At 36.9% G+C, this 14,050-nt stretch overlaps 1 protein-coding gene across 2 annotated transcripts in view; it reads left to right on the top strand.

Moving 5' to 3' along the window:
* The window catches only part of USP9X (ubiquitin specific peptidase 9 X-linked), a 74,872-nt gene extending 63,476 nt beyond the window's left edge, over positions 1-11,396 (top strand). For both annotated transcript variants that reach the window (XM_072027740.1, XM_072027741.1), the window contains exons 38-44: positions 634-819; positions 2,496-2,716; positions 4,728-4,816; positions 7,046-7,202; positions 7,578-7,790; positions 8,288-8,383; positions 9,820-11,396. In XM_072027740.1, coding sequence (XP_071883841.1) covers positions 634-819; positions 2,496-2,716; positions 4,728-4,816; positions 7,046-7,202; positions 7,578-7,790; positions 8,288-8,383; positions 9,820-9,954 — 1,097 coding nt within the window. In that variant the 3' untranslated portion in view covers positions 9,955-11,396. The remainder of the gene's footprint in view (positions 1-633; positions 820-2,495; positions 2,717-4,727; positions 4,817-7,045; positions 7,203-7,577; positions 7,791-8,287; positions 8,384-9,819) is intronic.
* Positions 11,397-14,050: the final 2,654 nt, after the last annotated feature.

Raw genomic sequence — 14,050 nt, forward strand, 5'->3', positions numbered from 1 at the left:
TTAACCAAACTGAGAAATATAAGATCGAAAGGGGCATATCTGGTTTAATGGTAAGTACGTGCAAGGTACTTTTGCAGTGACACCAACTGATTGATTGAATTAGTTGAATTGTTGGTTGGCTTGGCAGGTTTTTTCATTTTGTTTTTTCTCTCCTTGAATTGATTTTTGTCACTCTTATTTACACTTACCGCAAAGTATGCCACAGTTGGAAGTGTCTTAAATTTGTAACTGATGCATCTAGCTTAGGATGGACAAATCATGGAATATACAATGGAGGGTGTTCATCCTCTCCTGAGCCCCTCTATAAACACGTATTTAAAAAAAATGACTATTTTTTGTCCCAAAAGACTTCTCTGAAACTTTGCTATTAACACAAATGCTGGTTACTGAAGCATTAATGAACGCTATTAAGAAATTGTAGTCATTTACTGCTCTTCATCATTGAGATTTTTTTCATCTGAACATAATTTTCTTGTGCATCTTACAGGTTTTCTTTGTTCAGAAAGCATAATGATGATGATAAAAAACAGCAACTGAGAAGTTATCAGTTGTGTAGTTATTTTTCTGAAAAAATACATTGTCGGTGCTAAAAATAAGATTTTTTCTTAATTATTTTTTTTTTCCCCTGTAAAGGTGTAGCAGAGAAGACACAACTTCTGAAACTAAATGTTCCTGCAACCTTCATGCTTGTGGCTCTGGATGAAGGTCCAGGCCCTCCAATTAAATACCAGTATGCTGAACTGGGGAAGCTATACACTGTTGTGTCACAACTGATCCGTTGTTGCAATGTGTCATCGCGGATGCAGTCTTCTATCAATGGTATGGTAAATTTTCCATTTTTCTGAAGTTGAGTATATCAATAAATGTCTTTTGTACATATTTTGTTAACCATGTGTGAAATGGATCAGCTGGAAAAATGTTTGACTTTTGTGTGTAGCAATCCCCTTTGTTTAAAGGCAGAAATGTTTGTTTTAGACAAAACTGATTTTATATACCGACAAACTAAAAAACGGATGAAACAAACCTTGGCTTACTACTTTAAGATATGGGAAAACATCTAAATAGTGAAGTAGTTTTTTGCTGATGCAAGATATTAATGATTTAGTTTAACAGTTTAAACTCATTGCAAAGACTTGCGAAAGGTATTTTGATTCTGAGTAGAAAATAATAAATGACTTTCATGTTACCAGGACGAAGTAATCTCTACAGGAAAAAATTGTACCATGTTCTGAAGTACCTAATAGCGGTTATTGGTAAAGAGATAATGCTTTGGATAGCTCTTGAAAATATCCACTTGGTGCTCATTTGCAGAAAGACAAACAGAAGCCACCACTTTCATTTATAATAGATTAAGAATCAGCTAGAAATTAGTCTACCACAGTATAAATCATTAACATCCCCACTAGTTGGAGAGAATGCACAGTTACTTTTGAGAAATGGTGACAGAATATTCGGCTACGTGAATTTTATAGCCTGTATATGTACGTGTTCTATATTAAGCATAGTTTAGAAAACCTAATTAGGAGTCTGTAGAGAAGCTATTTAACAGTAAAGTCATTACAGCTCAATGTGTCAGGCTGTAAAGTCAATAGGCTAGAATGTGCAACAGTAAGATTAATGAACTGAAAAATTTACTGTGCTATAATAAGCTGCAGAATCATTTGGTGACTTTGATTTGGTTTTGTTTCCAGTGTATTATTTGAGGATAAGACAAAAAGATACTCTACCTGTGAAAATGAGTCATATATTCACTGTATTCTTAATGTTCTACTTTAAAAAAAAAAGTTTTGTATGAACTTTACTATGCTTATTAATTATCATTACTGTTTTCAGAGTAAATTTATTTTATGCTTTAGCATCGTAAGATGGGAAAGTTCTTCCTTGGACTTCTAAGCATCCTCCTATAATAACTGTAAACGCAACGCTATTAAATCAAGAAACATTAGGAGCAAGTCAACAGTCTCTCTACACAAAATGAAGCTTACTAAATAAGCTATATTAATTTTGATTCTTTCATTAGTACTCTTAATCTACACTACTCAAACTGTAGTGTTATATTATAGACATTCCCATTGCCTAGTGAAGTAAGTAGATGTAATGTGTCTTAAATTTTGATAGGCTTGGGCTATGTTACACAAGGTTAGAAGCAGATTCTGGAGATAAGAGGATTCTACCACCAAGGAAACTCCCAATAATTCCTCCTGTTGCATATGAATGTGTTTCCAGCTGTTCTGCACTGATTGTCACTGCATAATCTTTTCTGCGAGGGAGTAGTAGTTTTCTTGGGCAGCACAAGTTGAGCTGCACAATCAGAAAATTGAGTTATTTCATACCATAGTATTTTTCAAAGCACTGCATACCATAGTATTTTTCAAAGACTGCTAAGTGTATTTTTCCTGTATTATATTGATTAGTTACAATAACTTATATTTTGTTGTCTCTGCACGTTGAAAGTGTTCTGGTACCTTTTCATCTGGAATAACTGCTTGTTCCAGGTAATCCTCCGCTTGCCAACCCTTACGGTGATCCTAATTTATCTCAACCTATAATGGCACTTCAGCAGAACGTAGCAGACATTTTGTTTGTGAGAACCAGTTATGTGAAGAAAATCATTGAAGATTGCAGCAATTCTGAAGAGACCATCAAGTTGCTTCGTTTCTGCTGTTGGGAGAATCCTCAGTTCTCTTCCACTGTCCTCAGTGAACTTCTCTGGCAGGTAAAAATAAATGTTAGAAGGAAGATGGGCATATGAATGTGTATGATGCAAGATCTGAATGTATAGAAATGTAATACAATTAAATACTGAGTTCCATAGGGTAGTATCTTCTGTCACTATTTTTTACTCTTGGGTATACATCATAATGGAATATTAAAATAAATCGTTTTATAAATTTAGGAAAGCAATCAACCCTTTTTGAGTTAGGAACACGGTGTTAAGTCCCTCAGGGCTGCATATTTGTTCCTCAGGGATCTGCATTAGGACTGGTACTGTTTAATATTTTGGTACTGTTTAGTGTTTTCATTTGTGATGTGGACAGTGAGATTGAGTGCACCCCCAGCAAGTTTGTGGATGACACCAAGCTGAGTGGTGCAGTTGACACTTCAGAGGGGGAAAGGATGTCAGAGGGATCTGGATAGGCTTGAGAGGTGGGCCTATGTAAACCTCATGAAGTTCAGCAAAGCCATATTCAAGGTCCTGGGTCAGGACAATCCCAAACATCAGTACAGGCTGGGAGAAGAACGGATTGAGAGCAGCTCTGTGGAGAAGCACTTGCGAGTACTGGTGGATAAAAAGTTCAACATGAGCCAGCAGTGCATGCCTGCAGCCCAGAAGGCCAACTGCATCCTGGGCTGCATCAAAAAGAACATGGCCAGCAGGTCAAGGGAAGGTGATGCTCCCCCTCTACTCCACTTGTGAAACACCCTGCTGGAGTGCTGAATCTGGGTCTGAGTCTCCCAGTATAGGAGGGAGACATGGACCTGTTTGGAGCAGGTCCACAGAAATGATCAGAGGACTGGAGCACCTTTCTGTGAAGAGAGGCTGAGAGAGTTGGGGTTGTTCAGCTTAAGGAGAAGGCTTGGGGAGAAGACCTTACAGCAGACTTCCAGTGCTTAATGGTATCTGCAAGAACGATGGGGGAGGGACTTCTTATCAGGGCCTGTAGTGTGCAGACAAGGTGTAATGACTTTAAACTAGAAGAGGGGAGATTTGTGTTAGATACTAGAAAGAAATTCTTCACAGTAAGGATGATGAGGTGCTGGAACAGGTCACCCAGAGCAGCTGTGGGTGTCCCATCCCTGGAAGTACTAAAGGCCAGGCTGAATGGGGCTTTGGGCAGCCTGGTCCAGTGGGAGGTGTCCCTGCCCATGGCAGGGGAGTTATGAATTAGATCATTTTAAAGATCCTTTCCAAATCAAACCATTCTGTGATTCTAAGTAAGTCGGCTGGGGTGGTCTCTGTATTGTAAGTACATTTAATTTGGCTTTTGTCTCGTTATCGATACAATGTCTTCTTTCAGTAGAATCAAAATTTAGCATCTTAAGATCTCCCGTGTATTTATTTTGAGTATGTATGTAAGAACCTTTTTTTACAAGTCTGCAAAATACGTGTGGCTTCAGGCTCAGGAAAGGGATCATTATTTGGGGCTGTTCTGTTTTTCCTTTGTAAACTCCGTAGGGTTAATCACACTCTTCCACTCCAAATAAGGTTTGTTTTTGACTTTCATCAGCTAGTCTTAAATCAGCGCATTTTTTCTATGTAAACAGAAAGTTTTCTGTGTCCTTCTGTTTGGCACTTGAAAAAATCATAATAAAATCACTTTACTAATATTTTACTTACCCATATATTTTGTGTTTTAGTATGGACTTGAACATAGTGTCTAAAAGTAACAATATTAGTGGAAAATACTGTTTTGTAATTTTGTGTTTCTAAAAGTATTTTTCAAGGTAGCTTCTCTGGCATCTCATGATTGGTCCAGATGCTTCAGATCAATTCTATTAGAAACTCATGATAAAACACCTGTCCTTTATGAAATCTGCTATGTATTAAAGGAAAAAAAAAAAACAAAACACCTACCAGCATTTAAACTAATAACACAGTATGCATTGTATCTTGAAATATTCCTTAAGTAACAGTAAACTTCACATGAATTGTTCTTGTATTGACCATGTAATCTACATGCTTCAAAGAATGCTTTCTTGTGTTCTCTGCATTTTTACTTTTTAAGGTTGCATATTCATACACATATGAGCTTCGACCTTACTTGGATCTGCTTCTGCAAATCCTATTAATTGAGGATTCTTGGCAAACTCACAGGTTTGTAGTTACCTGTCTTTTTATGATTCATTATTATGTTTGATACAGACTGCTTTCCCAGTGTTTCTGTTGCTAATCCTTTTAAGAGGTTTGTTTTAAATATATATAAATCAAAATACAGAGATGAAGCATGTTTTTCCATTCTATCTCAAATATCGAGATAATATCTAGATTTTAACCTGTATCTTCCTTACTATTGAGAAATTTGCTACTCAGTCCTATAAATGCAAGGTTGTTCACATTCAGGAGATGCTTATTAATGTGCCAGTTAAGCTAAACACATTGGTATTTACTGTGAGTTGTTTAGATTGATCCTTGGAAACTTGTTGTCTAAGAGGGTTCAGTGATGTTCTGGTCTTACTGCTAACAAGCACAACAATCACTGAGACATGGATGAAGTGTGAACCTGGGAGAAAAGCAGATTTCATAGGCAAAAGTATTTTCTACGTCCATATTTCAATAGAATTTTAACTAAAATATTAAGTGTTCACTCAGTTTCAAACTTAGTTTTCGTATGTCTAGAGAATAAAGTTTTTGAAAACTGAGATTAGAAAAGTGGGATTACTACAAATAATGACTATCCAAGAGAATGCATGTAAGTCAGTTACTTAATAGTTTTATACAGTAGTAGTAGTAGTAGGTGAGGTAACACAAAACAAAAGCTACTTGTCGATATTTTGAAATATCTCTGTTTCATAATTAGTGAACTTAGATAATACTAGAATTACTAAATCGTTTGCAACCATGTCCCCTATGGCATTTAAAATATTTTAAGTAAGAACACACTTTAAAAAATGACAGTAATAGCAAGGGTATTGGAGTGAACTCATATATACTTGTAGAAGTAGACTACCCTCTTAGGACTATACTCAATTCATTAGTTGCCTAGCCTTGTTTCAAAAGATATTCAGAGAGAAGATGGGGATCTGGCTCAGCACACTCCAAAGCCTCAAGACTAGGCTGGAGAGATTTTTTTCATTTTCTTTATAGGAATTACTGCTTAGGTAAGGGATGAGAATACCTTTTATAAGAGGACTTTTCAAGCTTGCATATATATGTATAAGTAATGCATATATAATATAGTTTATATTTTCTTCCTGCTAAGCAAATACTTCCATAAGAAGTCCACAGGACACTGGAGAATGGGCATATTTTAAGAGGAGTGAAGTAAAAAAATATATATTTGAGGGTAGAAATGCAGGTGAGAAGTGTTTGTTTGGGATAGTGCTATGTTAGAAATAATGGAGCATGGAGGAGGTTGAATGTTGCAGTATGACTTGCTGTACTTGAAGATGTACATCACTGTTATTCTTGAGACTGCAATCTTAAATATAGTGTTCACTGAAATTGTGCTAGGCCTCAGCAGAGGAGTGTAAAGTCGCCAACCGCAGTCACCCTCTAATTTTTTGCTGCCACTTCTGGCAGTAGCTTGGAGCATTGGTCTCTGTCCTATTCTTAGTTTTGCTCTGATAATCATAGTTTAATAAATAGTGTAACTACTACATAGTTAAATACTGTGACTGTCCATAGCAAATAGTAATCTCTTCCAATTTACAGAAAATAAGAATCATCTGGTCTTAAACAGCGCACGTCCTTTAGTTGCTCCATTACTGAGATGTCTGCTGCTGTTCTTTGGTATCAGAACCTCTCAGATTTCTCTTGATTTGAGAAGTTAATGTTACAAGACACTCTCCTTGTCGCAACCTCTTTACAGGTAGTTGAAGAGAGCAATGAGGTCTCCCCTCAGTCTCTGTCAGACTAAACAACCCCAGTTTCTTCAGCTGCTCCTCATGAGTCTTGTTTTCTATTCCCATCACCAGCTTCGTTGCTCTTCTCTGCACACACTCAAGCAACGCAGTATCTTTTCTCATAGTGAGGCCTAGGATGTCTGCTGCCTGGGGACTATTTGCTGATTATTGACAAAGATGAAACAAAAATAGATCTGCTACTTTTCCTACAATGAATGCATCTCTTAGAGATGTTGACAGCGTAGGTTCCGTTTCTCCCTCCAATGGTTTTTCAAAGCCAAAAGCGTGTGAATTTGGAAACCCTGCAAGAAGTGAGGATGGTAATTAATTCCCCTACCCGTTGTTCAAGAGCAGAAGGCACTTTTACCAGAGTCAGAACATTTAGAATGAGTGATCCCTTTTATAATTGCATGGTAAGTGAAGGCTGAATTCTAACTCTTGCTTTTTGTGTTTTTGTTGTTGTTGTTTGTTTTTTTTGTAGGATTCACAATGCACTTAAGGGTATCCCAGATGACAGGGATGGGCTATTTGACACCATTCAGCGCTCTAAGAACCATTATCAGAAAAGAGCTTACCAGTGTATAAAATGCATGGTAGCCCTCTTCAGCAACTGTCCTGTAGCCTACCAGATTCTTCAGGTAAAAACTCGTTCTGTCTGTTGCTGCTTTTTCTCCAGTTCTGTGTAAGAATGAAATAAAATTAATTCAATTTTCATTGACTTGATGAAATTTTGACTTGCAAGTGAAACTCATGCAGACCTTCTAATATCATAAGGCCAGTATTTTGTACTGAGCAGGTTGATTAAACTTGCATTCATGTGATGCAGCTGCAAACTGCTCAGACTTCATTTCAAATTTGAAGTTTCTTTGTGCAAAAAAGAATATTTGAGGGAGTCTTATAAGCAATATATTGGTGGTCTAGTGATGTCGGTGGTCTGTTCTCTTGAGCTGATATATAGAAAGAGAAATATTTTGAAATAAAATAATTCTGAAGTATTAACTTTTCATCTGCAGAGCAATGGGGATTTGAAGAGAAAGTGGACCTGGGCAGTAGAATGGCTTGGAGATGAGCTTGAGCGTAGACCATACACTGGCAATCCCCAATACACCTATAATAATTGGTCGCCACCAATACAAAGCAATGAAACATCGAACGGCTACTTCCTAGAGAGATCACACAGTGCTAGAATGACTCTTGCAAAAGCTTGTGAACTCTGCCCAGAGGAGGTAAAGAACTAATTTGACATCTGTTAAAAACTTTGAGTAAAATATTTCTGTAAATAAATGATCAAAAAGGAGTTACGCTTTTGTTGGCTTTAGTTACATACTCCTGTGTTTTTTTTACTTCTTGTACTGTTTTTATGCACATCTGTCATGTAAAGAATTAGCAATATAGAATTTAAATTGACCATTTAAAGTAGATGATGAATGATTACAAAGTCTATTTTTTTCCAATAATATGTTAATAGTGGGAATTTTTATACAACTAAGTATTATATGTAATAAATACAGTTTTTATACAATACAACAGGACTTGATGCTCTTAAAGGTCTTTTCCAACCTAAATGATTCTGTGATTCTGTAAGTTATTGGAGACACTGGGGACAGGGAGCATGTCTTTTCTTTGAGCATACCTGGAATGATCATTTCATAGGATTTGTTCTGGATAGAATAATCATAGTGTGTTTTACCTAAGTAGATGATACGTTTTTTTCAAACTTTAGGAACCAGATGATCCTGATGCCCCAGATGAACATGAGTCTTCTCCACCTGAAGATGCCCCGTTGTATCCCCATTCACCTGGTTCCCAGTATCAACAGGTAAAAGCTGGAGAGTTTGACCCTTTATTTAGAGTCCCAGGATAGCTTTTTTTAGTTGACATTCATGATAAGTCAAATTATAGGCATTTAGCCAGAAGCGTGTTACTATGAAATGTCACCTTTAGAAAAATAAGGATTCAGCTCCATTTTTCCAGGAATGGGTTTGTCATCAGTTTCATGTGAGAATTTTTGTGTTACCAGATCAGAGATTAATCATCCATAGAAACAGCAGGGGGACAGACATCATCCCAGGCTCATGCATAATAAATCTGATTCTGTCTTATTTTTCATGTTGATATTTTGTGAGTTGTTTTTTTTTTTTTTTTAAATCAGGTCCCAACACCTATTTTTCAGTTTGAGTAATTGGAAGTCTTTCATAAAAAAAAAATAGTGTCTTTGTGATGCGTAACTTGATACAAACACTTATCTACAAATACTTACCAAGTACATAAAAATCTAAATCTGTTTTAGGCTAAGTGGCTGCTTTGTCAATCTACCAGTGGAAAGCCAGATCTGAAAGAAATCTTTAAAAGATTTTTTTAACTGATTTGACTCAATTAGTAAATCCCCTCCTTAGATGCCATTTTTTATTTGTTCCAAATAATTTTATATATTCTGAATCTGCTAATTTAATTTCCTCTCCTGCCCAAACCTATCTTCCCTCCATCTTGCTTTCCTTACTTGGTGTTCTCAGCAGAGCAGTTGGTAAGTCATGCAGATTTTCCCACTCCTTTCTGAGCTCCTGAGTTCAGACACATACTGTAACTTCACCGTTATCTGTGTGATGTGTTCACTTCCTTGCAATAGACAGCATTTCTCACTAACACGCACAATCCTCATGTTCCCAATTTCTCCACAGTTGTTTAAATTCTGTAAAGCAATAGGTAGATATTTGCATTTGCCAGATGTGCATATGACTTTTAAAATTGGGACAGAGCATCTGGAGAGAACAGCTGGTCTAGATTTCATTCAGTTCTGTAGCATTGAAGTTTGCCCTCTTAAAGATCCAAGTATGCTACACAGATACAGATATGTTTGTCTTAGGAAAAACATTCATGCGAGTTGAATGTGTGAGTAAGATGTGCACAGGTTAATGCCCAGACCACATAAGCAGCCTCTTCCAGCCTCCTCCTTTTCTGCTTTTGCTTTGCATGTAAATGTTTTTTACTCCAAAACTGAATTTACTTTTTAACTAATCCTTGTATCTTTACAAGTTGAAAGTCTGTTTACGTTCTGTGTAAGTTAAAGGTAAGTGAAGGATGTGATTCAGAGGGATGAAGGAACTGATGTTACGTCCGTACAGATACTACTACAGAAGTTCAGTGTGCTTGATAGTACGTCTCAGTAGTTTGAATATAGAGGTGAAAACCAAGTAACTGGTTAGGAAACAATCCACAGGTTTAAAGTCTTTTTAAAATGTTTATGCTTTATTACAGAATAACCATGTGCATGGACAGCCATATACAGGCCCGGCAGCACATCATATGAACAACCCTCAGCGAACTGGCCAACGAGCACAAGAAAATTTTGAAGGCAGTGAAGAAGTTTCCCCGCCTCAGACAAAAGATTAGTGAAATGCACATAATCAATTAACTTGCTCCATCAAGACTGTGCACCCAGGCCTTACAGTCCAACCTTTCTCTGTGTCTGGCTAATATTTAAAACTAGAAAAACTATTCCTAATCAACATGGAGTGGAGAGTCTATTCACTGTCTTATCTGCAGAAAATTGCTGTCAATATATAACCCGCCTGCAGTGGAAAGTGTATAGTGTTTTGTAATAAATGGCCTGATGCTAATGTGTAAATGGCAAAGGTGTATATAGTATATTAATGTTTGACTGTTAATTCTTAAGCAAGAAACATTTTTTTTGTCTTGATGAGACTCACAGATCTACAAAAAAAAATCTTGATATATCTGCTGCGCTCTGCAACCAGTGTTGCCTGCCTCATGGCAGTTGGATCAACTCCTTTATGAAAAAGCCTATCCATGTCAACCACAAAAATAGTTTCATGTTAATTCTTTGCCACTGGAGTCGATTTTACTATGAGCAACGTAATGGCTGGTAACCTTTTAATTATTTGGTTGATGTGGAAAATTGGTGATGTAACATTGTTTCTAGATCTTTTTTCATTGCCTTTTTCATTCTGGTATTAGGTTAATCACTTTGAAGCTATAGTTATGCTGTAACATTTAGCATGGCTTCACACCAAGTTAGTGTAGCCAACGAGGGGGAAAAAAAAAGTGACAGCAGTTGTCCCAATGTGACAACTGTATCGCTCAGAACTTTTTCTTCTTACACCTAGACTATAAAATGGGGAGGGAAAACGTGACAAACAAGTGGTTTTCAGTTTCACATGTGTTCCTCACATCTGATGTTTGACAGTTCTGTCTCTGGGTGGGATAAAGAACACTTAGTTTTCAGTAATAGGAATTTAAAAGATTTAAAAACAAATATGCAAAAATTTGCTATGCCAGGATGCCTGGAGCATAATAGACTGTATTTGGTGTGCTTGTTTTGTTTCTTTGGTAGAGCTTATTAGATAAACTTCTAACACTTTCCTTCTACTGCATCCCAGTGAAGTGGAAGTCAACAAAATCACACAGTACTTGTGAGTGCCACTGCACCAAGTTAACTTGCTGGTTTTCTGCTCGTTCACAGTTCTACTTGAAAGCAAGAATTGTCTTAGCTCTTTATCCATATACAGGAAATCTTAACATTAGAAGCAGGGTTTAATTATAAAAGAAACTACTGGTTAGTCAACTGCAATTCTGAGGTATCTCTATTCCAGAATAAACATTTGTTTAAAGACTTCAAGAAACGCATCAGTAAATACTGTATTTAAATGAAAATTGGTAACTTGAATGTGTGTAATTTTTTTTGGAACCTGTCTAAAAACCAAATACCCCTGCAAAACAGATACAGCCCACCCTATACTATTTAAATATTTTGCTGTTTTATTTTATAGAAATTATTTTGCTGAATTCACAAATAGAATTTGATTTAAGAAGAATGTTTTGTCCTGTGGTGTGTGTGTTTGTTTTTTTGTTTTTTTTCTTTTTTGGTTGGTTCTTTTTTTTTGGTTGTTTTTTTTTTTTTTGGTTTTTGTTTTTTAATGGACTGCACAGAAAGATGAATTCTGTGCAGTGGCACTATGCTGAATTCTGGAACAACAGTGACATTGAGATTTCTGTGCACACAAAAAAAAAAAAAAGAAATTGGCCCTTAAGAATAAAAGTAATCAGGACAATTACACTGTAAAAGTTTCTTAATGTGATTTATCTTGTACTTTTTGTATGTTTTTATATATACATATATATATTTAATGAGCACAAGCTTGATGGTGTTTTTTACAAATGAGTTGATAGAAACAAAGCTGCTTATCAAATTAAAGATCTGTAGTTTTGAAACGAACAAAGGAAAATTCAGTCGCAAGTGCATCCTTATGCATTTAGTGTAAGGAAGGGCCACAGGTTTTAGAACATGCTATGTAGCGATGATCACTTTTATGCTTCCATGTTTTCTCTAGTGCTCGAGTTAATTCAGATTTTTTCATAGTTTTTTAGTAATACCATTTTACCTGGACTCAGTAAATCTGGGTAAAGTTTTCCCATTTATGTTTGGGAACGCTTGTTGAAGGTTTTAACTCAAACAATTGCTAGCCTGAGTACACGAGTTGAAATAGTTCATATTTCTTTGGACCAGTAATTGTTAAACAAGGTATCTCAGAGGTGGTGATGATGTATTTTTTACTCTCTAGGTAAAATATATAATGTGCTAGTTCAGCCTTGCCAAATGTGTTCACTTTTAATAGTGCAATGATTGTAGAGACATGTTAAAACCTGTGACATTTTAAGGCTGTGATTTTTTTCAGTCATACACACCCCTGCCCCTGAATTGAGGGTGACTGCAGTGGCAATTACTTTTCAGGTGGAAAATTGAGAATATTGTGCTTTTTTTTTGTGACTTTGAAGGAGGATAGTCTGTGTTGTTTGTTGCAGCTGCTACTTCTGAACAGCTACAGCTAAAGGTGCAATGTTTCTTTTCACTCTGCGCAGAATTTTAAATTGTATTTAACAAATACTGTACAAACAAAAATTTTCATGTACATGTTAAACTGTCGCAGCATTTTGGCAGTGGTCATTTTCAGGCGATACACAGTACCTCGTTGTTGATGGCACACTTTAAAACAGTAGTCCTCAAAGTGCCTACGGATTTAATTCCCCCATCGCTGATTTCAGTCCTGTTTTCTGTTTAGAACAATTATTAGGGAATCTTTGGTCTTCCATTAAAAAAAAAAAAAGCCAATAAACAGTAGAGCAATTACTCATGTTCCTGACAATGTAAAATGCATAGAAACTGAACTTTCATAAGTGGTTTTATATGGTGGTTAATGTGTAGTTTGACCTAGGGGGAGATCTATAATCTTACCAAACAGAATTTCTCCCTCTGTACATTTTGGATTGTGGTTGTGTAGTGATGAGGTTTTAACGCTTCCTCCTTTGAGTGTGTAAACAAAACCAGGACAGCCATATGCAAAAGGAGCTTTGTTACTGCTTGTGGATCAGTAAAGGTACAAATCTTGCGTCACAGAAGGGGTTGCCCACAACTCTGTTGCCCCATTGACAAAAATGATATTGCCCAGGGCTCAGTGAAAGCTTATTTGACACGCACAGCTTCATCTGGTGGTGCGAGCAGGAAGAGGTGCAGCTTGACTTGGAATTTTTTGGGGTATTTTCCCTGCTATAACTACCAGCTCTGAAAATTCAAGTCATCTCTTTTTAAAATCAGTATATCTTGCTGAAATTGAGCCGGAAAGAGATGAATTTCCACAATGCCATTTCATATTAATGTTCAGAACTTTGGGACATGAGAAAATTGTCTTGAGGTAATTGTTATTACTATGCCTTGCCAGCCACTTTGTTGTGCCTCGCTTGTGTGTTTTGGCGTGTGTTTCATGAAAAAGCATTCAAGGTTCCAAAACTTTCTACATATTTCTTAAATTTTCCAGGAGAGAATAAGAAGAGCCATTCTGCCACAGCTAAACGGGCAGAAATCGGCTGCTGTAGCAATTCACTTCATTCTTGGTTTCAATAAATTTTTGTCTACCTCCCGAGTCTTTTGCCAGAAATGAATAGATAACAGATAATAATGAATCATAGCTGATTAACTGTGTAAGGCAAAACGGCTCGTTGTGTTCGCTGGCACGTATTGCAGTTAGTATCCATTGCAGTGAGGCTTTCGGTGGTGGTTTACATTGAAACAAATGAAAAGTTAGGGATAAGCTGTACAAATCACAGAAAGGAATGATTTGATGAAAGGACATCTGCAGAGTTAAGCATTTAAATGCATTTAGTTAAACTTCTAGTCCACGCTTGCAAGTCCACAATGAAAGCAAAGTCACTCCTGTGCTGAAAGATGCGTACCTTGTTTTGGGGGAGGCTGAGACCCTGGCACTGACCTCGCTTTTCCTCAGACGCTGTGGGAGTTTCCTGCCACCCGTGGTCCTGCTCCAGCACAGTGTAGTGCCTTGAGTCAGGACAGCAGTAATTTTGGCTCCATCTTCTCACCTTCTGGGCTCTGCATCGCGTTCATGCTATCGCTTTTCTCACAGCAGTTGAGGTCTTGGGAATAAAGTTTAAACCTGCCGGCTACCTAGAGTGAAAC

The sequence above is a fragment of the Anas platyrhynchos genome, chromosome 1 (genome assembly GCF_047663525.1).
Source record: "Anas platyrhynchos isolate ZD024472 breed Pekin duck chromosome 1, IASCAAS_PekinDuck_T2T, whole genome shotgun sequence".
Lineage (NCBI taxonomy): Eukaryota > Metazoa > Chordata > Aves > Anseriformes > Anatidae > Anas > Anas platyrhynchos.